This window comes from Lissotriton vulgaris, chromosome 3_1 (genome assembly GCF_964263255.1).
Source record: "Lissotriton vulgaris chromosome 3_1, aLisVul1.2, whole genome shotgun sequence".
Lineage (NCBI taxonomy): Eukaryota > Metazoa > Chordata > Amphibia > Caudata > Salamandridae > Lissotriton > Lissotriton vulgaris.
The window spans coordinates 336,509,357-336,537,256 of NC_141689.1; the positions used below are offsets into that span (position 1 = coordinate 336,509,357).

At 52.9% G+C, this 27,900-nt stretch overlaps 1 protein-coding gene across 2 annotated transcripts in view; it reads left to right on the plus strand.

Moving 5' to 3' along the window:
- Positions 1-27,900, plus strand: part of NIPBL (NIPBL cohesin loading factor) — a 1,086,041-nt gene that overhangs the window by 886,397 nt on the left and 171,744 nt on the right. For both annotated transcript variants that reach the window (XM_086960544.1, XM_086960543.1), the window contains exon 32: positions 24,740-24,847. In XM_086960544.1, the coding sequence (XP_086816670.1) occupies positions 24,740-24,847 (108 nt within the window). The remainder of the gene's footprint in view (positions 1-24,739; positions 24,848-27,900) is intronic.

Below are 27,900 nucleotides of genomic sequence, written 5' to 3' on the forward strand. Positions count from 1 at the left end.
TGCGGCCTTGGTTGTTGACGATGCTCTCGGCCGTGCTATGGCCACTTCTGTGGCTCTCCGTCGCCATTCTTGGCTGCGGGATGCTGTTTTTCCTGAAAATATTAGTGAGCGTCTGGTTGACCTACCCTTTGATGGGGTCCTTCTGTTTAACATCATGGGCGCGGGCCGTTTTCCCGCTGTGTGCTGAGTTTTAAAAAAAACCTGCGTTACATGACGAGCTGAGCTCGTCATGAGCGTCGAAGGGGTTAACACTCATGCGGACTTCTTGCGGCGCTCCCCCCAAACCCCCATCCTCCTCTGTAGGCTGGTTTGTTGATCCTCCGGGACTTGATGGGAGGTGTTATCCCACCTGCTCCGGGAATCTGGTGTTTGGAGTGACTTACACTTTTTGTGTATTTTGCTGTGCCTTCGGGGTCCTTTGGTTGGCCCCTCTTAGGTTGGCTGCTGTTTCAGCCCTTTTTGGCAAGAGTGTACTTTTGGGCTGATTACTAAGCCATCTGTGGTTTCTGCCGCAGGTCTTATGTTCTAATTCTCTGATGCAGGATTTTTTCTCTAAGAGTAGTTCCCATACTTTCTTTGGCACGTGTCATACCCTAAGTTATGGTATGTTATAGAAAACTTATATCGCACTAATACTCTGGAGTGTCCTGGCGCGGACTTGTCCTAGAGTACTTGTAGCTTTTGTATACCTCTATCTTATGCTGGGATGGTGTGGGCTCCCCCTTGCGGGTTCCTTTCCTTTCCTGGTGTCTCTGTATTCCGTTGGTGTAGTTTCTTGGTCTTACCTGGGCGTGGGTTTGCCATCTGCGCGCGTGGTGCTGCAGTGTTTTTGTCCTTTTTTCCGCCGTTTCGCACTGGTCCTCTGTCTGATGTTCCAGGAGGGATGATTTCCGGTGTTGACGGCTTGGTCCGTCCTACTTGTTTCTCCTCTTATCTTCCGGCTGGTCACTCTTCTTTTGTCAGTCGGTTTCTGTCCGGAGCAGTCTCCGTCTAGGGGTCTTTTGGAATTTCTTTGACCTTGCCTTTGTTTTGAGCCCGGCATGGTCTGGGTGTTTGGTTTTGTGGTGCTTGTCGGTGGCCAGCTGCGCCCGCTTGCTCTTTTGGTCTACGGCCGGGAACCTTGGTGTGGGCCCTTGCGATCGTGATTCTTGGTCTGCTGGAGCCTTGTGAGACTAGGTCTTTCTTCTCACGCCTGCCTTTGACTGAGGCGCCGTTCTGTCTTGTTCGTTGACTTCAAGCTGTGATAGGTTCGGCTGCCCTCTTCACTGTGTGTTTTTTCCGGTGGAGGGCTTTGCCTTCGTTTCTACCTCTTCTCCTTGGAGTCTTGGGGCCGTTCTTCCTCCTCGGTACTCCTCTGCCGTTGCCTGTACCTCTGGGGCTTCAGGCGGAGGTCCCTGGTACCTTGCCTGGGCTTGGGGTGTACTTGCCTCCCTTCGCCTTGTCTTTGCTTCCTCCTACTTGGTGGAGGCTGGGCTGCCTCTGGTGTCCTCCTAACACATCCCCTGTGGGGCCTGGTGTTCTCCCAAGATGGTGAGGTTCTCTTCTGCTTGGAGGGGACTGGGCTATTTTCCCTGTCCCTGTGACTCATCCCCAAATGTCTCCCATTGTCTTTTGTTCTTTGGAGCTAATTGGTTGCTGTCTGGATGTTCCGCCACAGCCTTCCCCATATTCCATCACTCTGTTGCCGGCACAGTGCTTCGGGCACTTTCTGTTCTGTCGCAGACCCACCTCCCCCCTTGGGGTATGGCTGTGGTATCTATTCTAAGTTAAGGAATCCGCGGCTAGATGTCTCTATCAGATGTACAAGTTACTTACCTTCGGTAATGATGTATCTGGTAGAGACGTTGTCTAGCTGCAGATTCCTAAACGCCCACCCATCCTCCACGTTCTGGGAGGACCTTGCCAGGTAGGCTTCTCCACTTTGCCTCCTTTCTGTTTCCATTCATTTTCCTCCAGGGTGCTCACATGGTTACACCCCCTTGAAGAATTGCCATATGCGGCTGCCTCCCTCCAGGTGGCTTCTTTCCTGTAAAACGATGCCTTTTGATTTACCTTCCTCAGGAGATTCTTCTTCTTCTCCTGTTGCCTTCCCTACCTTCAGTCTTCTCCATTGACTCAGGGCTCTTGTTTCCTCCTTAAAACCAAAGAACTTACAAGAACTAAACTATTAATAATTTAGTATCCAATATTATGAGTTTACAGGCATTTAAAGTGTCTGTCTCTGTGTGAGTAGCCATTTATATTGTTCTTTGTTACCAGTAAGACATTAAATCTGTGCTTGGTAAACCAAACACTCGTTCCAAACATGGAAAAATCCCACTCTTTTCAATGTTCTCTTCTACATGCAGATTTTGAACTTCTTGAATAACCCTGGTGCCAGACTGTATCTGGAAACTTGCATTATTACTTTGATGTGAGGAGGGGCACTGGTTCCATATTGGCACTTGAAATGACAACCCAGAGAGGTCTCTGGATTCTTAAAGTGCCCAGCCTTGCAACCGAAATTTCTTTCCTTTTTTTTTTTCTTATCAACACCGATCCGGAGCTCACTCTTTTCGCTCTGTATGAGCTTATCTTTACAAAAATGTTGTGTTTTGGTGCAGGTCTAGGGTTGTTTTTCCCCAAAGAGATTGTGATGGTCAAATGTCAATCACAAACCTTATTGCCGAGGCCAGCAGGCTTCTTAGTCCTTTTACAGCCGGGGGGTCAAAGCGACCTCAGTATACAGCAAGCTCATCCTTTTGGTGGCTGGATCAGGCACCACCTGTCCTAATGGCAAGCAATAACCCTCTACAAGTAGGTGCTCTAAATCATGCAGTTGAGTTATTCACTTCCATTTCTGGAAACCCTGCCTACCTTGCCAGTGTCCTAAGAATAGCTGTCGGAGGACTATCTCTTCTTGCTCCTTTAGGAAGTTCAGACTCTGCAGGCCAAAGGAGCCATTGAGAGGGAATGCCACCATCAGAAGTAGGGTATAATTATTACTGCTACTTTCTGGTGTCGAGAAAGGACGGAGGTCTTTGTCCTATCGTAGATAACCTTCTCATCGCATTCTTGCGGAAAGAGAAATTCAGAATGCTCACATAGGCTCAGGTTCGGTCTTCCCTGGAGACTGGATGGTAGTGTTGGACCTCCAGGACATGTATTTCCACATTCCACATTCCTGTCTTGCCAGCCAAAGTCATTTCCTGTGGTTCACAGTAGTCCAGCAGCATTTCTCTCTGTGCCTCTTTGGTCTCAAAAGAACCCCTTGACATTTATTGTAGTGGTTTTCCGCACACCTGCAGAAGGCAGGTGTTCCAGTCTTCACCTACCTTGATGACTAGCTGTTGAAGTAGGCCTTGTTGCAGGCAGTCGTCCCCTACCTCCAGACTACATCTAACCCCTTCTGCACTCTCTGGGGTCCACTTTCAAGATGCCGAAGTCACAACTGACTCCTTCTCAGGTGCGGTCTTTCATCTAAGCCATTCTGGACACTGCACAGTTTCATGCCTACCATCTTGAGTGGAGAGTCCAGGACAATCAGGATTCGATGCCCATGTTTCATCCTCAGAACTGGATTTTGTGAGACTGACTCTGAGGCTGCTGGGTCGGATGACTTCCTGGGTAGAGGACCCTTTACCTGGAGGCCCTCTACTGTGGACATGACTGGGACATTGGGACATCGTCCTGGTCCTGTAACACCTGGCGGGATCTCTAAATGCCAGGTCAGAATGACTCCACTGTTGATGACTTGTTTATCTTGAATGGCATGTACATCAGGAGGTGATGCACAGTCGCTTCCGAAAATGAGGAAAATGTAGGCTCAATCCGGGAACTCCAGGAAAGCACAGTCTCACCGCTTCTGCACGTTTGAGTTTCCAAAGCGGCTCTTGTTCGAAGACCGGTTCAGCTTAGTTTTGAACCAGCAACTTCTATACACCTTTCCACCAATAACGCTCCTGCCCGGAGTTCTTAAGAATGAAGGCCAACCGGGCCCAAAGTCATTTTAGTGGGTCTGGACTGGGCATGGAATCCAGAACACCTCAATCCTCTGATTAGGCTACCCTTTTGGGAGGACCTACTTTCTCAGCAACTGCTGTATACACCTGCTGTTGTGACAAATTCATGTCTTGGTGTTCTTTATGAAATGTTGATCCACTTTGTGCCTCCATATCAAAGGGATTGTTTTTGCTGCTTTTAGCCCAGCAAGGCCTTTCCTTGGAACCGTTGAAAATAATCTTTGTCAAACCTGCTTTTTTCTGTTTGCTGTATCAGGGTAACTGTTTAACTCACCTGTTGAAATACTTTTACTTAAGGGCTTGCAACATTTGTTTCGTCCCACCCCTTTCATCATGCCCCAATGGAATCTTAATTTAGTCCTAACTTTCCTTATGGGCTCTCCATTGATGCCCCTACACAGCTGTCAGCTGAAACTTCCTAGTGGTCATTACATTAGCCACAAAATGTTCAGTGAGCTTAAAGCTCTTTCAGTTAATCCTTCATATTTCAACTTCAAGACAAACCAGTTCTTTAGACTCGTGCCTTCTTCTTCAGGAGGTTTTGACTAATTTCTATGTGGGCCAAAACCTCAATCAATCAATCAATCAAACATTTGTAAAGCGCACTACATACCCGTGAGGGTCTCAAGGCGCTGGGAGAGGGGGGCTGCTACTGATCGAACAGCGAGGTTTTTAGTAGCCTCCTGAAGGTCAGCAGTTCTTGGGTCTGTCGTAGACTCAGTGGGAGGGTGTTCCAGGTCTTGGCGGCGAGGGGGGAGAAGGATCTCCCACCAGTGGTTCTTCGGATGCGCGGAACGGTGGCGAGTGCGAGGTCGGCGGATGTAGAAGGAAAGTCGTCTGTTGAGGTAGGCTGGGCCGGTCTTGTGTAGTGCCTTGTGTGCGTGGATGAGGAGCTTGAAGGATATCCTCTTGTTGCACAAGCAGCCAGTGCAGGTTTCTCAGGTGGGGGGGTGATGTGGCTGTGGCGTGGTATGTCGAGGATCTGAAAGAGACACGTTAGTGATAGATTCCTTACCTTAGAATATCCCCAGGCGTCAGACTGGATCCGGACACTTTTGCGTAGCAGTACCCTTGCGCGTCGGTAGGCGTCGTCTGCGGGTCCGTCGTGGGCGCCGTGATGATGTCGTCGGAGTACTTAGACGCCGCCTCCGCGTGCTGACGTCAGTTCTTCTTTTTTCCGCGCCAGCCAGCGCAGATCTGGAAAGAGCAGTTACCCTAGTCAATTTTTCACTACGTTTTTTGGTGATCTTTTGATCCATTTCGAAGTCTGTACGACTCAGACGGTGCCTGTAGGGATGCCCGGCTTCAAGCATTGCGACGAGAGCGACCGTACCATGTCGATCACGGATCCCCACCGCCTGTGCCTGACGTGTTTGGGCGTCGACCATGACGACGAGGCCTGCCCCGACTGTCTGGCCCTTTCGAGCAAGGCCAGGCGGGAGCGGTCCCGCAGGCGGCTCGAACTCCGGCAGTCGGCCCTGCGGCGCGTGAGGTCCCGGTCCCACGGGAGGTCGAGGGACAGGTCGCGGGGATGGAGCCGTCACAGCTCCGGGAGTCGGCAGACATCATCGCTCTTCTGACTCCCCCCAACGCTCGCGCGATGCGGCTGGGGGTTCGGGTGACACCGCCCGCGCGGCTCCTCGGGAGTCGCGGGAGCCGCCTCCCGCCCCATACCCTCCGGTCCCTGGGCTGAACGCGACGCCGGAGGAGATTGAGCGTTTTCTCATGGCCATGAGGTCCCTTTCTCCTCCGACGGGTTCCGCGGCGCTTTCGGGCCCAGCGAACCCGTCTGGGGGCCCTAGTGGGTCGGGGGCTTCGACCCCGACGCCGTTGGGTGCTTCGGCCCCGACGCCGCCGGCGCCTTCGGGCCCGGCGCCGCAGGTCCCCACGATCCCGACACCGCTGGTGCCCTCTGGCCCGGCGCCACAGAGTTCGGCGCCTTCGGGCCCGGCGCCGCAGGGTGCCGCTGGACCTTCATCGGGCTCTGGATCGTCACGGTGGACCTTTCGATCCCCCCGGCGTCGGTCCGTGTGGTGTCCCCTCCGGCGCCGTCCTCGGGCGTCGCCGTCCCCGATGCCTCCTTTCATTCGGTTCCGACGGCGCCTATCGGCGCCGATCTCGACGCCGTTAGGAGATTTTAGCTTCTACGAGCCGACCTCATACAATTACGACCCTGAATCTCAGGAGATGAGAGATGAGGAGGATTGGGAGGGGTCTGCGGACCCTCTGACCAGGGAGTGTCAGTCTAACATGGACTGGGCAGGAGACCTTGGGGAGGCCAGTGGCCTGGACACCTCTCCAGACACTGGATTTGTCTCTCCTCCTACCGTGGCTTCGGAGGGGGGAGCTACCTATGGTGTGGTGTTGACGAGGGCTGCCAAGGCCTTGGGCCTTGAGCTCCCCGTGGCGGCCGTAAGGACTAACCACCTCACTGAGGTCCTTAAGCCGCAGTCATGCTCCATGGAACCTCTGCTGCCGTTTAATGAGGCCTTGACGGACGTTCTTTTGGGCACTTGGTCCAGGCCCGCTACGGGTTCGCCCGTAGATAGGAACGTGGCCAGACGCCACCGCCCGGCTCCGGGAGACCCATGTTTCCTGTCCTCCCACCCCACCCCCGAGAGTCTGGTCATCCAGGCCTCTAATTCCCAGACCGCATTCCCGACGGCCCCGCCGGACAGGGAATCCAAGAGGTACGAGAACTATGGCAAGAAGATCTTCTCGTCCCTTAGTTTGGGACTGCGGTCTTCCAACACCGCATGCCTCTTGGGCCGCTACACCCACTCTCTGTGGGAGACGGTGTCGGAAGTGCTGCCAGAGTGCCCGTTGGAGGTACGGGCCAAACTCGGCCAAGGCCTTGTGGAGGGCCGGGACGCAGCCAAGTATTCCATCAGGTGTGGGCTGGATACTACTGACTCGCTGGGCAGAGCGATGGCTACGACGGTGGCGGTAAGACGCCACATCTGAAAGAGACACGTTAGTGATAGATTCCTTACCTTAGAATATCCCCAGGCGTCAGACTGGATCCGGAAATTTTTGCGTAGCAATACCCCTGCGCGCTGGTAGGCGTCGTCTGCGGCTCCGCGTCCGTCGTCGGCGTCGTGAGCGCCGGGATGACGTCATCGGAGTATATAGACGGCGCCCATGCGCGCTGACGTCAGTTCTTCTTTTTTCCGCGCCAGCTAGCGCAGATCCGGGAGAAGCTCTACCCCCAGTCACTTTTTGACTGAAAACTTTTTTGATCTTTTTGATCCTCTATTTAGTCGCTTCTCGACTATCGGTGCCAGGGATGCCCGGGTTCAAGCCTTGCTCGAAGTGCGGCCGACTCATGTCGGTCACGGACCCCCATCGCCGGTGCCTGAAGTGCTTAGGCCTCGACCACGACGATCGAACCTGTGACGACTGCCGGGCCCTGACGTCGAAGGCTAGGCGGGAGCGGTCCCGCAAGCGTCTCGAGCTGAGGCAGTCGGCCCCGCGCCGCTCCAGGTCCCGGTCCCGGTCCCACGGGAGGTCGAGGGACAGGTCGCGAGGTCGGAGTCATCGACGCTCCGGGAGTGGTCACCGATCGTCCGGTTCCAAGTCCTCAGGTAAGAGGCATGAGAGGTCGGAGCGACACCATCGATCCTCCGACCCGCCCCGTCGCTCGCACGATGCGACCGGGGACTCGGGCGACACCGCCCACGCGGCTCCGCGGGAGTCGCAAGCGTCGCCGCCTGCCCCACACCTCCGGGTCCCTGGGCACGGCGCGTCGCAGGAGGAGGTCGAGAGGTACCTCATGGCCATGAGGGCCCTCCCTCCTCAGTCGGTTCCCGTGGCGCCTTCGGGCCGATCGGCTCCGTCTGGAGGTCCTTCCGGGTCGGGCGCTTCGGCCCCGACGACGTCGGGTGCTTCGGCCCCGGCGCCGCTGGCGACTTCGGTCCCGGCGCCGCGCGACCTCGCTGGATCCGGCTCCGGATCCGGGACCTCGCCGGTCGACCTTACGACCTCACCGGCGCCGTCCCTTCAGGTGTCGTCCCCGGCAGCCGATGTGGTTGCCGACCCCAATGCTTCCTACGGTCCTACTCAGGTGTCGGAGGGGCGCCGCTGGGCGCCGATTCCGTCGGCCTTCGGAGAATTCTATCTCCACGAGGAGGCCCTGGCTGTTAATCCTGGTCTCCAGGAGCCAGGTGACGAGGAGCAATGGGAGGGGTCCGAGGACCCTCTGGCACGTGATTGCCAGTCGCATCAGGACTGGACATATGAGCTTGGGGAGGCCAGTGGTATTGACACCTCGCCAGACACTGGATTTACGTCGCCCCCGACTGTGGCTTCGGAGGCGGGTTCTGCTTATAGCGTAGTGTTGACGAAGGCAGCTAAGGCCTTAAACCTTCAGCTCCCCGTCGCGGCCGTGAGGACTAATCTCCTCACTGAGGTCCTCAAACAGCAGTCCGGTTCCACGGAGCCCCTTCTGCCGTTCAATGAGGCCTTGTGTGACGTTCTGCTGGGCACTTGGTCCAAGCCCGCCACAGGCCCCCCTGTGGACAGGAACGTGGCCAGACGCTACCGCCCGGCACCGGGCGACCCTTGCTTTTTGTCCACCCATCCCACCCCCGAGAGCCTGGTCATCCAGGCCTCTACCTCCCAATCCGCATTCCCGTCGGCCCCGCCCGACAGGGAATCCAAGAGATATGAGCAGTTCGGGAAGAAGGTCTTCTCGTCTGTAAGCCTGGGGCTACGGTCAGTGAACACCAACTGTCTCTTGGGCCGCTACACCCACACTCTGTGGGACACGGTTGCGGAGGTGCTGCCACAATGCCCTGAGGAGGTCAGGGCTAAACTCAGCCAAACCCTTGCGGACGGCCGAGATGCGGCACGCTTTTCTATCCGGTGTGGGCTGGATACCACGGACTCACTAGGCAGGGCGATGGCAACGACGGTGGCGGTTCGACGCCACGCCTGGTTGAGGTCCGCCAACTTCTCGGCCGATGTCCAGGCCACCCTCCTGGACATGCCGTTTGATGGCCGTCGCCTCTTCGGCGACAAGGCAGACCATGCGCTGGAACGTTTCAAGGACTCCAGGGCCACGGCCAAGTCCTTGGGCCTTACGGCCCCACGCCAGCAATCGGGTGCCTTTCGCTCCTTTCGTGGCCACGGAAGGGGCGCCCCACCACGGACCGCCAGCCACACGCCGCAAAATGTCCAGCAGCGCGGTGGCGGACGTGGGAACCGCCGTGGCGGTGGTCGGGGTCAGCGGCGAGGACAGTCCACACCTCCCTCAGCAGCCCCCGCCTCAAAACCTTCCTAGTCCGAGTTTTCAGGCCCATGTGACGCCTGTGGGAGGCAGGGTTCGCCATCACCTCTCCCACTGGCATACAGTCACTTCGGACAGGTGGGTGCTGCAAATTGTCCGAAGGGGTTTCTCCCTCCCCTTCGAGTCTTCCCCTCCATCCATGCCACCTCAATACCACCGTGTGTCGGGGGATCACTTGCAACTTCTGCAGGAGGAAGTTTCGGCCCTCTTGGCCAAGAGGGCCATCGAGCGCGTTCCTGGGCCAGAAGTAGGACGTGGTTGTTATTCCCACTACTTTCTGGTGCCCAAGAAGGGCAAAGGGGGCCTACGCCCTATCTTGGATCTGCGGAACGTCAACGGCTTCCTCCGGACGGAGAAGTTCAAGATGCTCACTTTGGCTCAGGTCCTGGCTGCCCTGGACCCAGGAGACTGGATGGTAGCGTTGGACTTGCAGGACGCCTATTTCCACATCCCCGTCCTGCCGGCCCACCGGCGTTACCTGCGGTTCACGGTAGGCCTAGAGCACTTTCAGTTTACCGTGCTCCCCTTCGGCCTTACCAGCGCCCCACGGGTGTTCACGAAGGTGATGGCGGTGGTCGCAGCCCATCTGCGCAGGCAGGGGGTCTCAGTCTTCCCCTACCTCGACGACTGGTTGTTGAAGGCGGGCTCGCCCCAGACAGTCGTCAGCCACCTCCAGACTACGGCCGACCTCCTGCACTTGCTGGGGTTCTCCATCAATGTGCCGAAGTCGCACCTGTGTCCCTCTCAGAAGCTCCTTTTCATCGGAGCGGTTCTCGACTCGGCGCAGTTTCGGGTTTACCCACCCGAGCAGCGGGTTCGGGATATTCAGGCTCTGATCCCTGTCTTCAGACCGTTATCCCGAGTCTCGGTCAGGTTGACGCTGCGGCTTCTGGGACTGATGGCCTCCTGCATCCTTCTGGTGCGTCACGCCAGGTGGCGGATGCGGGCTCTGCAGTGGGACCTGAAGTTTCAGTGGGCCCAGCATCAGGGCAACCTGTCCGATCATGTCCTGATCTCGGAGGGCACTGCGAAGCAACTGCAGTGGTGGCTCACGGACCGCGAATGGGTCAGTGGCAGACCCCTCTCCCTACCCCAGCCGGAGCACGTAGTTGTGACGGACGCGTCCCTCCAGGGCTGGGGAGGCCACATGGGAGAGGCGGAGATCAGAGGCCTCTGGTCTCCGGCGGAGTCCCGGCTCCACATCAACCTTCTGGAGCTGCGGGCGATTCGTCTTGCACTGAAGGCATTCCTCCCCTCTGTCAGGGGAAGCGTGGTGCAAGTGTTCACCGACAACACCACCGCCATGTGGTACTGCAACAAACAGGGCGGTGTGGGGTCGTGGACCCTTTGCCAGGAGGCTCTGCGCCTCTGGCAGTGGCTGGAACATCAGGGCGTGACCCTGGTGGTTCAACACCTGGCAGGCTCTCTGAATGCCAGGGCGGACGAACTCAGCCGCCGGTGCATGATGGATCACGAATGGCGTCTGAACTCGGACGTGGCGCAAGGTCTCTTTCGACAGTGGGGAGAGCCTTGGTTAGATCTATTCGCCACAGAAGAGAACGCGCAATGTCGGCAGTTCTGCGCGTTGGAGTTTCCAAGGCGGCACTCGCTCGGAGACGCTTTTCGTCGCGAGTGGAGCTGCGGTCTGTTGTACGCCTTTCCGCCTATACCACTTCTGCCCAGAGTGCTGAAGAGGATCAGGCGCGACCGGGCCCAGGTCGTCCTTGTGGCTCCGGACTGGGCACGAAGATACTGGTATCCCGAGCTACTCAGCATGTCAGTCGATCCCCCGATTCGTCTGCCTCTTCGGGAGGACCTTCTGTCGCAGCAGCAGGGGACGGTCCTGCACCCGAACCTGTCCAGTCTCCACCTACAAGCTTGGAGATTGAGCGGCGGCAGTTGAGGCCATTTGACTTGCCTCCTGAAGTTTGCAACATCATTTTGGCAGCCAGGCGTCCCTCCACAAAGTCGGTATACGCCTGCAGGTGGAACAGATTTATGGCATGGTGCACAGCAAAGGCTGTGGATCCCCTCAATACCCCTCTCTGAGGTTCTCCTCTTTCTTCTCTCTCTTGCCCAGCAGGGCTCTGCTCTGGGCACTGTCAAGGGTTATCTTTCAGCTCTTTCAGCCTTTCTGAGGCTGCCTGACCAACCTTGTTTGTTCAAGTCCCCTATCGTTAATCGATTCGTGAAGGGCATCACTCATACCTTTCCTCCTGTTCCCTTCGTGATGCCCCAGTGGGACTTGAATCTGGTTCTCACCTATCTGATGTGTGCTCCCTTTGAGCCACTTCATAACTGCCCTCTTCGTCTCCTTACTCTAAAGACGGCATTCCTGGTTGCCATCACCTCTGCCAGGAGGGTGAGTGAGCTCCAGGCTCTTTCTTCTTCTCCACCTTTCCTGTCTGTTCATCCTGATAAGGTGGTGTTACGTACACGGCCTTCCTTTCTGCCCAAGGTTGTCACGGCCTTCCACATCGGGCAGTCCATCACTTTGCCAACCTTCTTTCCGCCTCCGCATCCCTCGAAAGAGGAGGAGAGGCTCCACCGTCTGGATCCAAAACGTGCGCTCTCCTACTACCTAGATCGCACACGCCAATTCCGGGTGGATGACCAACTCTTCGTTGGTTACGTGGGCGCGAAGAAGGGAAAGGCTGTGCACAAGAGGACCATCTCAAGATGGATCATCTTGTGTATTCAAGCGTGCTACTCCATGGCGAGGAAGGAGCCCCCGGCTGGATTGCGGGCTCACTCCACTCGGGCCACGGCAACGACAACTGCCCTGGGCCGCGGTGTCCCCCTGCAGGACATCTGTCAGGCAGCCACGTGGGCCTCGCTGCACACGTTCGCAAGACACTACTGCCTGGACAGTCAAGTCCGGAGGGATGGCTTCTTTGGCCGTTCCGTCCTCCAGGACTTTCTGGTGTGATATTGGTTCGCAGACCCACCACCGGGGTTGGTATTGCTGGGGTATCTATTCTAAGGTAAGGAATCTATCACTAACGTGTCTCTTTCAGATGCACAAGTTACTACTTGTGTAACGATATATCTGTAAGAGACATTAGTTAGTGATAGATTCCTTACCGCCCTCCCATCCTCCCCGTTCTGCGAACCGATATTTAGGGTTAAGGTCATCCCCTTTCAGGGCCCTAGTTTCATGGCACCAGTGTTAGTTCTATCATGGCTCTGCGTATCTGGCGCGGAAAAGCTGTGTTATCAGAACTGACGTCAGCGCGCATGGGCGCCGTCTATATACTCCGATGACGTCATCCCGGCGCTCACGACGCCGACGACGGACGCGGAGCCGCAGACGACGCCTACCAGCGCGCAGGGGTATTGCTACGCAAAAATTTCCGGATCCAGTCTGACGCCTGGGGATATTCTAAGGTAAGGAATCTATCACTAACTAATGTCTCTTACAGATATATCGTTACACAAGTAGTAACTTGTGCGCCTGGCTGAGATCCGCCAATTTTTTGGCAGACGTCCAAAACACTCTTATGGACATGCCGTTCGATGGCCGTTGCCTCTTTGGCGACAAGGCAGACCACGCGCTTGAGCGCTTTAAGGACTCCAGGGCTACGGCCAAGTCCTTGGGCCTCTCGGCCCTGTGCCAGCAAACGGGTGCCTTTCACTCCTTCGTGGCCAGGGAAGGGGTGCCACCACACAAATCAAGAATGAATGTAGTATGTATGATAAGTAAGGGGTGTATGTACCTGTGTGAATGTTGATTGTTTTGTAATCTGTTTTCCTGCATGAAATAGTTTTTTACTGATGATATTACAAAATAATGAGTTTTATACTATGTGTTTTTTGATAAAATATATTAACTGATGTGATAAATCGATAAATGAAAAAAACTTTTGTACTAAGAAATATAACTAAAGAAAAAAATAATAAAATTATAGAGTTCTAAAAAAAATTTTTCCTGTTGTTTGCCCTTATGTATTAAAATACAAAAATTAAAGTGTTGGATATATACCACTAAAGTCATAGAGGTCAAGGGGGAATATATTTCTTGATAGTGTATTGCTTTTCCTCTCTTTCCCTGACCATTGCAGTAATAATAGAGGGGGTCCCATTCTTATGTTAATAGTGCCACCACACGTGCCGCCAGCCACTCGCCGCAAACTGTCGTCCAGCGCAGCGGCGGCCGTGGAAACCGCCGTGGAGGCGGTCGGGGACCCAGGCGGAGTCAGTCCACACCTGCCCCCGCGGCATCCACCTCTAAACCCTCCTAGTCCGTGCTTTTCGGCCCATGTGACGCCAGTGGGAGGCAGGGTTTACCATCACCACTCTCACTGGCGCACTGTCACTTCGGACAGGTGGGTGCTGCAGATCGCCCGAAGGGGCTACTCCCTCCCCTTCGAGACGACCCCTCAAGCCATGCCACCGCAACACCACCGCGTATCGGGGGATCACTTGCGGCTCCTGCAGGAGGAAGTTTCAGCCCTCTTGGCCAAGGGGGCCATCGAGCGCGTTCCTGGGCCAGAAGTAGGTCGTGGTTGCTACTCCCACTACTTCCTGGTACCCAAGAAGGGCAAAGGGGGCCTACGCCCTATCTTGGATCTGAGGAACGTCAACGGCTTCCTCCGGAAGGAGAAGTTCAAAATGCTGACACTGGCTCAGGTCTTAGCTGCCCTAGACCCAGGAGACTGGATGGTAGCATTGGACTTGCAGGACGCGTATTTCCACATCCCCGTCCTGCCGGCCCACCGGCCTTACCTGCGGTTCACGGTGGGCCACGGGCACTTTCAGTTTACCGTGCTCCCCTTCGGCCTTACCAGCGCCCCACGGGTGTTCACGAAGGTGATGGCGGTGGTCGCAGCTCATCTGCGCAGGTTAGGGGTGTTAGTCTTCCCCTACCTAGAAGACTGGTTTTTGAAGGCGGGCTCGCCCCAGACAGTCGTCAGCCACCTCCAGACTACGGCGGATCTCCTGCACCAGCTGGGATTTTCCATCAATGTGCCGAAGTCACACCTGTGCCCTTCTCAGAAGCTCCTTTTCATCGGAGCGGTTCTCGACTCGGCGCAGTTTCGGGTTTGCCCGCCCGAACAGCGGGTTCGGGATATACAGGCTCTGATTCCGATCTTCGGGCCTTTATCCCGAGTTTCGGTCAGGTTGACGCTGCGGCTTCTGGGGCTGATGGCCTCCTGCATCCTTCTGGTGCATCACGCACGGTGGCGGATGCAGGCTCTGCAGTGGGACCTGAAGTTTCAGTGGGCCCAGTGTAGGAGAGTAGGGTCTGCAATCCTATGATCACCCAGATTTTTTGCTTTTGTTTCACTGGTTTATGACTTTCCCTGGCTGTGGGCCTGCTAATCAGACCCACAGCCTAGCTGTTCTCTCACTAAATTGACATGTGTACCTTAGGTGCATTATCCAATTGGGACTGGGCCACCTTATCAGACCCTGTAACTCAGGGCATAGGTGTACCCAGGGCCTACCAGGGGCTGAAGCATGTATTATGCTACCCCTGGATGGCCATCTAAATCTGACACAACTGGCTGCACGACAGCTGGGGCAAGGTGGTGTAATCGCCCTTTGCTTTAGATATAGTATACCTATATCTCATCCTAAAAATGGACACACTGATTCCTATCAGTAACTCCTATGGCAGGCCTTGACAATCCTGAAGGCAGAGTGCTTGGAACCGTGTTAAATGGTGCTCTGGCATGAGCGGAGCCCGTTTGCAGCTTGCGGAACGAAGTCCTAATAGCTGTTCCATGATAACGCATACCATATACTCTTAAGTGCATTATAATCCTCGCGGTTAAATGCTATCTCTGGTATTGCTTTATCAAAACATGTCGAGTAAGGTGTCATACGAATTGGAATACTAACCCCTCGCCAATTCTGGCGACGGGGTTAGCATTCCACCCTTCCAGAGGGACACGACATGTATGTAACTGTGAACCCCGGTTAAAGTTAACTCAAGCCTCAGCTCCACAAAATGGATGCTGCCACCACAGACACGAGTCTGACCTCCTGCTGCTGGGAGTCCTTCCAGCGAGGAGAGCTTGGACAAAGGGTTTCCTGTCAGGGGCGGTGCTAGCACCATCCCAGACAGGGTTTTGTGTATCCTGGGTAGGCAGGGCTTTACAGGAAGGTGACTGCAGAGTGGCACCCCGGTGCTCACTACGCATCTGCCGGCTAGAACCAGTTCCAGGGGCACACCAGCCACTGGCCTGGGGAAAGTCCGGCATGGGAGAGGGGTGTAACCACCCCCCTTCCTGGTCCCACCCCTAGGGCAGGACCTAGTCGCGTACCCACCCCTTTCTTTAGGATAAAGGCAGGAGCGGGGACCCTTCCAAATTAGATCATCTTTGAATCAAGAAACTACTTTCCACGAAAGGAACTCTCGACTCTTCTCAAGATTCTCTCTTGTGACTAAGGAGTAGTCACCCTGCATCCGCAGGCACCATCTAAGAACTCTGCGGTTTGCTGCACGTCCTTCCTCAGGAATCCGACCAACCAGAACGACGAGACCCGGCTTCCCTGGCACCTCTGACCTCTACCTACCTCTACAGCTAAGCTGAGAACCGTAGGTGCGACGAGACCTCGAGGGACCGGCCATCATCAGAACTGCACGACTTCTATCCAGCACGACCGCCGAGGGATCCTCTGGTGAGTGCTTTGGGGTCCGAGAAGCCCCGACCCTGAGCAGCTCCAGCACCGAAGTCCAGCCTCCCAGCATCCACGAGATCTGCGTGGGGCCCTTCTGCTTTTTGCTGCTCACCGCGTTGTTTGGCTACTAGCCCGCTGGCTTGTGGCCTTCCTAACGACGCCCGACGACATCACCGCTGCTGGTCTGGTTGCTCCAGACTGGCCCTTGCTCCCTTCCAAAAGAGGAGCACCCCGGACCCTCCTGGTCCACTCCAGACGCCATTTTAGGTCCACCGCGTGGGCTTGAATTTGCCAAGACTTGTTGCCCCAATCCTTGGTCCAGCGACGTCGACGGCATCATCCAATGTGGGACAGCTCGCACCTCCATCCTGGTCGCCGACAACGCCTCCTGGTCCGTGAGACTGCAGAGCACAGCGTCGCCCACTCACCTAGTCGAGGTGACTACCATCCGGTGCCCTCCTGGTGCCACCTGACTACTGGCTAGTAGTCACGAACTTGGTCCCCTCTGCTTTCAGGTGTCATCCATCTTCGATCCAGGCTTGGATCACTCGAACAATCTTCACTGGTCGCCTGCCAGCAACTTCTTTCTTCAGGCTCCTGGTTCGTCTACGAGGATTCCCGACGTCGTTTGAGACATATGCAGCTGCAGCCCCTGGGCTAGGTAACTTCGGCATTACGGTGCCCCAGCATAGCCTCACTATCCAAGGGTCAGGATCCACTGTCGTTTTCGATCTACCTTATCGGGTTCGCCCGAGAACACTAACTTTGTCTTTACTAGGTCCCATAGACTTTGTCCCGCATCCCTCGTGAGAGTGCACACTCTGCACCCGAGTCCCCTAGGCCTCCTACTAGTAATCTGAAGGTTCAGTAACGTAGTCCTAGCGATTCCAAAGCCTATTAGTCCAGTACTTACCTGCTAGTAATTTTGCATTCCACTTCCATAGTATATGGTTTTCCGTGCCCCTCGGACATCTGTGTAAATTGTGCAACTTAAAGTATTTTCGTAAGAGTTTTGTTGTGTGCTTAGTACCCTGTCCTCATAAAGAGTACAGGGCTGTTGTGATTCTAATAAATACACTGTTTATTTTCATAACACTTGTGTGGTGTCCTTTCTCTTGGTGTTCAAGGGGTATATGTGATGGTATAACAGCTGGCTTAACACGCCCTCTAGAGTGTAGCCCGAAGACTGCTCGTATCCACGCTACTAGGATAGCTGGCCTATAAGGTTGACTTACAACCAATCATCAATAAGGGTTGTTTGGACTGATACAAAGTGCTCACTAGAATAGTGAACATTATATATCAGGCCAACTTCTCACACACAGCATCAGGGCAACCTGTCCGACCATGTCCTGATCTCGGAGGGCACTGCGAGACAGCTGCAGTGGTGGCTCACGGACCGCGATTGGGTCAACGGCAGATCCCTCTCCCTTCCCCAACCGGAGCACGTGGTTGTGACGGATGCGTCCCTCCAGGGCTGGGGAGGCCACTTGGGAGAGGCGGAGATCAGAGGACTCTGGTCTCCGGCGGAGTCCCGGCTCCATATCAATCTGTTGGAGCTGCGGGCGATTCGTCTGGCACTGAAGGCATTCCTCTATTCTGTCCGAGGGAGTGCAGTGCAAGTGTTCACGGACAACACCACCGCCATGTGGTACTGCAACAAACGGGGCGGAGTGGGGTCGTGGACCCTTTGCCAGGAGGCTCTGCGCCTCTGGCAATGGCTGGAACATCAGGGCGTGACTCTGATGGTTCAACACCTGGCAGGTTCTCTGAACGCCAGGGCGGACGAACTCAGCCGTCGGTGCTCGATGGATCACGAATGGCGTCTGAACTCGGACGTGGCGCAAGGCCTCTTTCTGCGATGGGGAGAGCCTTGGTTAGATCTATTCGCCACCGAAGAGAACGCGCAATGTCATCAGTTCTGCGCGTTGGAATTTCCAAGGCGGCACTCGCTCGGAGACGCTTTTCGACGCGAGTGGAGCTACGGTCTGTTGTACGCCTTTCCGCCTATACCACTTCTGCCCAGAGTGCTGAAGAAGATCAAGCGCGTCCGGGCACAAGTCATCCTTGTGGCTCCGGACTGGGCACGAAGGTACTGGTATCCCGAGCTACTCAGTATGTCAGTCGATCCCCCGGTTCGTCTGCCTCTTCAGGAGGACCTTCTGTCGCAGCAGCAGGGGACGGTCCTCCACCCAAACCTGTCCAGTCTCCACCTCCATGCTTGGAGATTGAGCGGCGACAGTTGAGGCCATTTGACTTGCCTCCTGAAGTTTGCAACATCATTCTGGCAGCCAGGCGTCCCTCCACAAAGTCGGTATACGCCTGCAGGTGGAACAGATTTATGGCATGGTGCACAGCAAAGGCTGTGGATCCCCTCAATACCCCTCTCTGAGGTTCTCCTCTTTCTTCTCTCTCTTGCCCAGCAGGGCTCTGCTCTGGGCACTGTCAAGGGTTATCTTTCAGCTCTTTCAGCCTTTCTGAGGCTGCCTGACCAACCTTGTTTGTTCAAGTCCCCTATCGTTAATCGATTCGTGAAGGGCATCACTCATACCTTTCCTCCTGTTCCCTTCGTGATGCCTCAGTGGGACTTGAACCTGGTTCTTACGTTTCTGATGTGCGCTCCCTTTGAGCCGCTTCACAACTGTCCTTCGCCTTCTTTCTTTGAAGACTGCCTTCCTGGTAGCCATCACCTCTTCCAGGAGAGTGAGTGAGCTCCAGGCTCTGTCTTGTATGCCAACTTTCCTTTCAGTCCATCCGGACAAGGTTGTATTACGGACAAGGCCCTCCTTCCTACCCAAGGCAGTCACGGCCTTCCACATTGGGCAATCCATCACGTCGCCCACCTTTTTTCCGCCTCCGCACCCCTCGAGAGAGGAGGAGAGGCTCCACCGTCTGGACCCAAAACGTGCGCTCTCATTTTATCTGAATCGCACACAACAGTTCCGGGTGGATGATCAACTCTTTGTTGGGTACGCGGGCGCTAAAAAAGGGAAAGCGGTGCACAAGCGGACCATCTCCCGGTGGATTATCTTGTGCATCCAGGCGTGTTACTCCTTGGCTAAGAGGGAACCCCCTGTTGGGCTGAGGGCTCATTCCACTCGAGCCACTACAACTGCCCTGGGCCGAGGTGTGCCCTTGCAGGACATTTGCCAGGCAGCTACGTGGGCCTCGCTGCACACGTTTGCAAGACACTATTGCCTGGACAGTCAAGTCCGGAGGGACGGCTACTTTGGCCGTTCCGTCCTCCAGGACTTTCTGGTGTGATTATTGGTTCGCAGACCCACCACCACGGGGATGGTATTGCTGGGGTATCTATTCTAAGGTAAGGAATCTATCACTAGCGTGTCTCTTTCAGATGCACAAGTTACTACTTGTGTAACGATATATCTGTAAGAGACATTAGTTAGTGATAGATTCCTTACCGACCCACCCATCCTCCCCGTTCTGCGAACCGATATCTAGGGTTAAGGTCATCACCTTTCAGGGCCCTAGTTTCATGGCACCAGTGTTGGTTTTTGTCATGGCTCTGCGCTTCTGGCGTGGAAAAGCTGTGGCTAAACGGACGTCAGCACGCGGAGGCGGCGTCTAAGTACTCCGACGTCATCACGGTGCCCACGACGCCGACGACGGACGCGGAGCCGCAGACGACGCCTACCGACGCGCAAGGGTACTGCTACGCAAAAGTTTCCGGATCCAGTCTGACGCCTGGGGATATTCTAAGGTAAGGAATCTATCACTAACTAATGTCTCTTACAGATATATCGTTACAAAAGTAGTAACTTGTGCATTAGTCGTGCAGAGGCGTTTTGGATGCGTTGCAGTAGTTTGATGAGCTTGTTCGGGTCTCCCACGTATAGGGTGTTTCCGTAGTCTAGTCTGCTGCAGATGAGGGCCTGGGAGACTGTTGTTCTTGTATCTGTCGGAATCCACCTGTAGATCTTGCGGAGCATGCGGAGGGTGATGAAGCTGGAGGAAATGACGGCGTTGACTTGCTTGGTCATAGAGAGCGTTAAGTTGAGGATGATTCCCAGGTTGCATGCGTGGTATGTGGGTGTCGGGGCTGCCCCCAGTGCTGTCGGCCACCAGGAGTCATCCCAGGCTGAAGGGTTGGAGCTGAGGATGAGAACCTCCGTTTTGTCCGTGTTCAGCTTCAGTCGGCTGATCTTCATCCAGTCGGCGACGGCCTTCATTCCTTCGTCGAGGTTGGCTTTGGCGGTGATGGGGTCCTTGGTGAGGGAGAGGATCAGTTGAGTGTCATCGCAGATTATTTTGAGGTCGTGCTGTCTGGCGACGTGTGCAAGCAGGCCATGTAAATGTTGAACAGTGTCGGGCTGAGGGAGAATCCCTGGGGGACGCCGCAGATGAACTCGGAGGCTTCGGATCGGAATGGGTGGAGGCGGACGCTCTGGGTTCTGCCGGAGAGGAAGTAGGTGGTCCATTCCAGGGCTTTGTCTCGGATCCCTACGGCGTGGAGGCGTGCGCGTAGTGTACAGTGGCAGATGGTGTCCGAAGACGGCGGAGAGGTCCTGGAGGATGAGGGCTGCGGTCTCACCGTTGTCCAGCAGGGTCCTGATGTCGGTGGCGGCGATTAGGGCGGTCTCGGTGCTGTGGTTGCTGTGGATCCCTGACTGACTGGGAAGTCCTGTTGACGATCTTCTCGATGCCCAGTCCAAACCAGTTCTGGACAACTCGGTTTACATGACTCCTTCTTTTCTTTCACAGTGCAGGGCAGAAACATTAGACGCCCCACGGGAGGTGGAGCCAGCATTGTGGAGGGAAAGCACAGCCCTGGAGCACTTTGTTTACATGATTTCTTCTCTTTCACCTGTGCAGGTTAGAGACATCAGACCCACCACAGAGGGTGGAGCCAGCACTGTGGGGGGCAGGCACTGTCCTATTCAGGTCAACTCCCTCCCATCTAGATGCAGATCTCTCTATTCACCACTGGGCTGACTTATTATTCTGTCTACTGGAATCCCCCAGCCCTGTCACTCAAACTCCAGACAAGGAATACACAACCTAGCAGAGGCAGGCTTTGGATAGTTAGACAAGGAAATACCTACTTTATAAAAGTGGTATTTTCAAACACAGAATGTTGAAACCAACTTCACTAAAAGATGTACTTTATCAATCTGAGTTCAGGCATGCTAAACTCGAATTTTTACTGTGTTCCCTGATTCAGTTAAGATTATAAGATGTAATAATCGAACTGCCCATTCTGGCCTATGGGGAATAGGTAGCCTTGCAATAGTGAAAAATGAAAATGGCTGTAATTCACTATTAGGACATGCCACAGACACCACGGCATGTCCTACTTTATCCTTACAATGTACCCTGTCCTTGAGCCTATCATAGGGGTGTCTGATATGAAGAAAAGGGAAGATTTAGAAACTGACAAGTGGGTGTATTTTCCCAGTTAGCATGGCTGTACCAGACTGCACACAGGCTCTGCAATTGCAGAACTTAGACACACTTTTACCGGCTGCTTCTGTGGGTGGCACAACCAGTGCTGCAAGCCCACTAGCAGCATTTGGTTTACAAGCCCTGGGCACACTCAGTGCACTGTACTAGGGTCTGACCAATAAACCAAATCAGCCAATCATGGAATCCCTAATTCATACATCAATTTACAATAGGCAGATCATATGCACTTTAGCAGTGATCAGCAGTGGTAAAGTGCCCAGAGTTATAAAACCAAAAAAAACAGGTCAGACAAAGTACAGGAGGAAGGCAAAAAGTTCAGGGATGACCCTGCAAAAAGGGCAACACAGGTGTTCACGGACAAGCCCACGGCCATGTGGTACTGCAACAAACAAGGCGCGGTGTGGGGGTGGACCCTATGTCAAGAGGCCCTTCGCCTCTGGACATGCCTGGAACATCAGGGCATATCCCTGGTGGTTCAACACCTGGCAAGGCGGAGGAACTCAGCCGCAGGTGCATGATGGATCACGAATGGTGTCTTCACTTGGAGGTGGTGGTGCAAGGTCTCTTTCAGCAGTGGGGAGAGCCCTGGTTGGATCTATTCGCCACCGAAGAGAACGCGCAATGTCGGCAATTCTGGGCGTTGGAATTTCCAAGGCGGCACTCGCTAGGCAATGCCTTCTGACGCAAGTGTAGTTCCGGTCTGTTGTACGCCTTTCCGCCTATTCCCCTTTTGCCCAGAGTGCTGAAGATCAAGGGCGACCGGGCACAAGTCATTCTTGTGGGTCCGGATTGGCCACGAAGAGTCTGGTATCCAGAGCTGCTCAACATTGCCATCCATCCTCCGATCAGACTGCCTCTTCGGGGTGATCTTCTGTCGCAACAGCAGGGGACAGTCCTCCACCCAAACCTGTCCTGCTCCACCTCCTTGCATGGAGATTGGGTAGTCGCAGTTGACGTCATTTGACTTGTCTCTTGAAATGTGTGATGTTATCTTGGCAGACAGGTGTCCCTCAACTACGATGGTATACGCCTGCCAGTGGAACAAATTTGAGGCATGGTGCACAGCAAGGGCTGTGGATCCCCATTCTGCCCCTCTTTCTGAGTTTCCCTTTTTCCTCCTTTCTTTGGCCCAGCAGGGCTCTGCTATGGGCACTATCAAGGGCTATCTTTCGGCCATTCCAGCTTTTCTAAGGCTTCCTGATCAGCCTTCTCTCTACAAGTCCAAGGCTATAAATCGTTTCTTAAAAGGCATAACTCCTCTCTTACCTCCTATTCCCTTTGTTATGCCTCAATGGAACTTGAATCTGGTCTTGACCAATTTGATGTGCGCTCCCTTTGAGCCGCTTCACAACTGTCCTCTAAGACTTTAACTCTTAAAACTGCATTCCTGGTAGCCGTCATATCTGCCAGAAGAGTGAGTGAGCTCCAGGCTCTTTCATCTAAGCCTCCTTTTCTGGCTGTACATCCGAACAAAGTTGTCCTCCTAATGTGTGCATCCTTTTTTCCCAAGGTGGTTACTTCTTTTCACATATGGCCAACCATCACTTTGCCCACCTTCTTTCCGCATCCTTATAAAGAGGAAGAGCGGCTCCACCGTCTGGGCCCAAACGTATGCTTTCTTTCTATCTGGATCTCTCAAAACATTTCCTGGTGGGTGACTAACTTTTGTTAGATACGTGGGCGCCAATAAAGGTCGGGCCGTACCCAAGCGAACCATCTCTAGATTGGTCATTTTGTGTATTAAAGCCTGCTATTCTTTAGCTAAAAAGGAGCCTCAGTGGGGCTAAACGCCCATTCCACAAGGGCGACAGCAGCCACTGCTGCTTTGTGATGTAGAGTCCTCCTTTATGACATCTGTCAGGCAGCTACGTGGGCATCGCTGCACACGTTCTCCAAACACTACTGCCTAGACCGTCCAGTCCGGAGAGGCGGCTTCTTTGGCCTTTCTGTTCTCCAGGACTTTCTGGTGTAATCTTGGTTCGCAGACCCACCACCGGGGTTGATATTGCTGGGGTATCTATTCTAAGGTAAGAAATCTAATACTAACCTGTTCCTTTCAGATGCACAAGTTTCTTACCTTCAATAACGATATATCTGTAAGAAACAGTAGTTCGTATTAGATTCCTTACCGCCCCACCCATCCTCCCCGTTCTGCGAACCGATATCTAGGGTTAAGGTCATCCCTTTTCAGGGCCCTAGTTTCATGGCACCAGTGTTAGTTTTTATCATGGCTCTGCGTTTCTGGCGCGGAAAAGCTGTGTATAAGAAATGACGTCTGCGGCGTCTAAGTACTCCAGCGACGTCATCCCGGCGCCGCCGCCAACGGACGCGGAGCCGCAGATGACACCTACCGACGCACAGGGGAACTGCTACGCAAAAATTTCCGGATCCAGACTGACGCCTGGGGATATTCTAAGGTAAAGAATCTAATACTAACTTCTGTTTCTTGCAGATCTATCGTTACCAAAGGTAAGTAACTTGTGCGCCTGGGCAGCCAAATCCGGAGAGACCGCTTCTTAGGCCTTTCTGCTCTCTGGGACTTTCTGGTGTGATCTAGGGTGGCAGACCCACCACCAGGGTTGGTATTTGCTGGGGTGTCTATTCTAAGGTAAGGGATCTATCACTAAGTGTTACTTTCAGATGAACAAGTTACTTACCTTCGGTAACAATATATCTGTAAGAAACATTAGTTAGTGATAGATTCCTTACAGCCTCACCCATCCTCCCCGTTCTGCGAACTGATTTATAGGGTTAAGGTCATCCCTCTCAGATTACTAGTTTCAAATCACCAGTGGTCAGTATCTTGCATGGCTCTGCGTTCCTGGCATGGAAAGTCGTGTACAGAACTGATGTCCGCGTGCGAGGGCAGCGTTGAAGTAGCTGCCGCAACGTCATCTCGGCGACCTTGACGCCAATGACAGATGCTGAGCCGCACGACGCCACCTTCCGTCGCGCAGGGATACTGCTGTCAAACTTTCCGGATCCAGTCTGACGCCTGGGGGTAATTCTAAGGTAAGGAATCTAATACTAACTAATGTTTCTTACAGATATATCTTTACCAAAGGTAAGTAACTTGTTCAATAATTAAAAACATGCACTCAGATACATGAACATAAAGATATATAGGATCCAGTAGGGCGGTTATAAGCAGAAAAGTCATAGATCATGTCTGGAGCCTGTGTTCAGGCAGCAAGAAGTACACTATCTGATTTTCTTTCCTCTAAGTGTTAGGAAGATGCCAATACCACAATTTTTTATCATAAAATATTTTCTTCTGAAGACTGTTTGGAAACTGCTAGGTTATATGAAGAGTTGTCTATATTTTCTTTACTGTACTATTATGCTTCAACATAATGCTTCTTAATAGCTCGGTTTTTTTTTCTTTCATCTACTTTTTTAGTGTGTGCCGTATTTAATCGCTATGGGGACGGACCCAGAGCCATCTATGCGGAACAAAGCCGATCAGCAGCTTGTGGAAATAGATAAAAAGTACACCGGTTTTATTCATGTATGTACTTTATTATGTATTTGATGATTGTATGTAAAATGTGTAATCAAAAGAAATACTAACATTGGGAGGGGGAAAACATGCACTGAATAACTACTTTTCTGCAGTAAAATATGGGTAATCAAAAAAAGTGCTAACATGTTATGTGGAAGTAAAATGCACCGGATAAATACTTCTCTGCAGGGTGTCGGCGTGATTTAAATGGACTGCATGTTATACTAGTAAATTCTCCTAGCTCCAAACTTTACCCATTTGAATTTAGCCTTTTGATGGTTACTTCTGACTGCAGAGACCTCACCTTTAAAATATCCCCAGACTAGATCCGTAAGATTTTCAGTATAGCCCATGCACAACAATAGGTGTCATTGTGCAGTTCCCCGTCTAGTCTGTTCCACCCCTAAAGTGACTGCTGAAGCTGCTACAAGCGTTTCCCGAGTGTGCCGACATCAGATCCTGGCTTCTGTATGCAAATCCACAGCTAGCTCCTCTTTTGCTCCTCAGCTAATGAGTTTTTTTCTCTGAATTATTCTCCAGTGTGTAAGGAAACATATTCTTTCCTAACACTACTAGTTTAATACCCCGTAGGGACTGTTGAAAGCAGATGTCTGTGTAAGATACTCACGAGGTGCATCACTGGTGTTTGGGTTCGGACCATGACTCTTAAGTCTTGTGAGGAAGGCAATTCAGGATTGCAAAGTCAAGCTGTATTTCGGCAAACAGCCCAGGAAGTCCAGTAAGCCCCACCCAAGTTCAAAGTTGAGAGCATGGACCCATTTATGCGTTTCGGGCTGCTCCCCTAACGGGTCTTCTTTGCTGTCCAAGTCTTCATCAAAGTCCGAAAAGAAACATCAGCAGTCCAAAGTGACCTCATCCCAGCCTAAGGACGTCAAGGTGTCCCTTGTTCTCACTCCCAGTCCTGCGCTGAATAGCCGATTCTACAGCTGATACTGATGCACCAAGAATTTCCTGCGCTGTTAGCGATGCCACAACAGATTGAGACGTTCAAGGAATCCATGTTGCAAATCTTTGGCACACTGCCAGCTCCCTCTGGCCTGTCTTGTTTTTTCCCTCGACAGTCTCTACCTCCAGAACCCATTTCAGGTTCAGTTTGGAGTCCAGCAGCATGATCAATACTGATTCTTTCCACGTCTAAGCTGGTTCTGATGACTCCTATACTATTGTCCTGTCAGTAGGAGCTGGCTCTTTATATAGTATACCAAAGTAAGGTTTAGTCTGCATAGAGTCCAGTGGCTCCCTAGAGGCTTTACAGAGGCTAAAGTAGATAATACCTTTCTCTCTTTTGTGGTAGTGTGGTTGAGCAGTTAGGCTCATCAGAGGGCTGTGTTAAGCATTTATTACTCACAGTCAAGAAATAAGGCACACTCTCAATGACTAACTCCAGGTCAAATGTTTGTACAAACCTATTACTTTGTTAGTTTTATTTTAGAACCAAGAAGAACTCAGTTTCTGGTGCGCTTTAGTTTCTGATTAGCAATACTTTCAATAACGGTAGGCATGTGTTGCAAGTAGCAATCTGAATAATTTACAGTAGTATTATAAATACTTTGTAGTGTCAATCAACAGTAGCAATACTTAGCAATGTAGAAAAATAGTCCAGATCAGAGCAAGATAAACGGTGCTACACAGAGACCCATAGAACTTACTTAAATAGTTGTAATGCAGCCAGGAGAAACTATTTAGGCTCTCGCATTATAGGAGCCGAGGATTCCTCGAGCTCTTTGCCATCCTGAAGGAGTTTACAAATTCAAGGGCAAACAACCCACTTCCGCCATCAACGCCGAAATTATGCAATCATCTAGCAACACATTTCACTAATAAAATTGACACAATTTATCACTCCTTCGGGCCTGAATAGGACGTTTGAGAGAGCCCCTCCACAGGAAAATCCCTGTTCCCCGATATTAGAATTCTTCCCTATTATTACCGGCGAACAGGTAGGCGCCCTTCTGGCTCAGGCGAAATCGGGGTCTGTCTTAGACCTGCTACCTCCTGCGGTATGTTTGAACTATCCCTGGTCATAGCAGATTCACTTACAGAGTAATGTAATATCTCATTAGCGACTGCGACTTTCCCACGTAAATGGAAGAACGCACGCATTAAGCCTCTGCTTAAAAAGGCCTTAGCAGATCCTACGGTCTTACTGAATTACAGGCCAATCTCTCTTCTCCCCTGCTGTTCCAAAATTATGGAGACAATAATCAACCAACATCTTTCTAGTTATTTAGAATATAAAATACTAGATCCACCCAAGTCCGGCTTCTGTGCATCTTATAGCACCGAGGCCGCTCTACCAGATGTTACGGACACCCTCATGATGTCACTGGGCAGAGACTCTCCAGTCATGTTGGTGCAGCTTGACCTGTCGGCAGCCTTTGACACCATCTCTCATCGTATCTGTTGAACAGGCTTTGAGAGATTGGTGTCAGAGGCCTGTCCTTTACCTGGATTCAGAGTTACCTGTCCGACAGAACACAGTGTGTTCAGTTGGATTCATTTGTGTCACAGACAACTGTGGTGGACAAGGAGGTTCCACAGGGCTCTATATTGAGCCCCACGCTGTTCAATCTTTATGTTGCCTCTTGGCCTCGATCATCAGAAATTACGGGTTTGAAACCATATCCTACGCAGCTGATAGTACACCTAGAGAACAACCCCGCAGTAACCAAAGCTAAGTTTATTACTTGTATGACTAGCATTGACAGCTGGATGAGGAAGAACTTCCTGCAACTTAACTCCTCTAAAACGAAGATTCTGTTGTTTGGCAAGGCAGAAGAGCTGTGCAGTGCTGACTGGTGGCCGACACATTTAGGAGAAGCACCTGCCCCTAGAGGGTAGGCTAAAAACCTAGTGGTCAGAATAGACCATAAGCTTTCAATGGAAGAAAACTCTCGTAGGTACCTGCTGCAGGACCTTGCGGTTACTCAGGAAGATCTTTCCCTGGATTCCATTGAACGCTTGAAAGACCCTCATTCAGTCGCTCCTTATCAGTCTTGACTATGGCAATTCCTTGTTGGTATGAATTAGGGAAGACC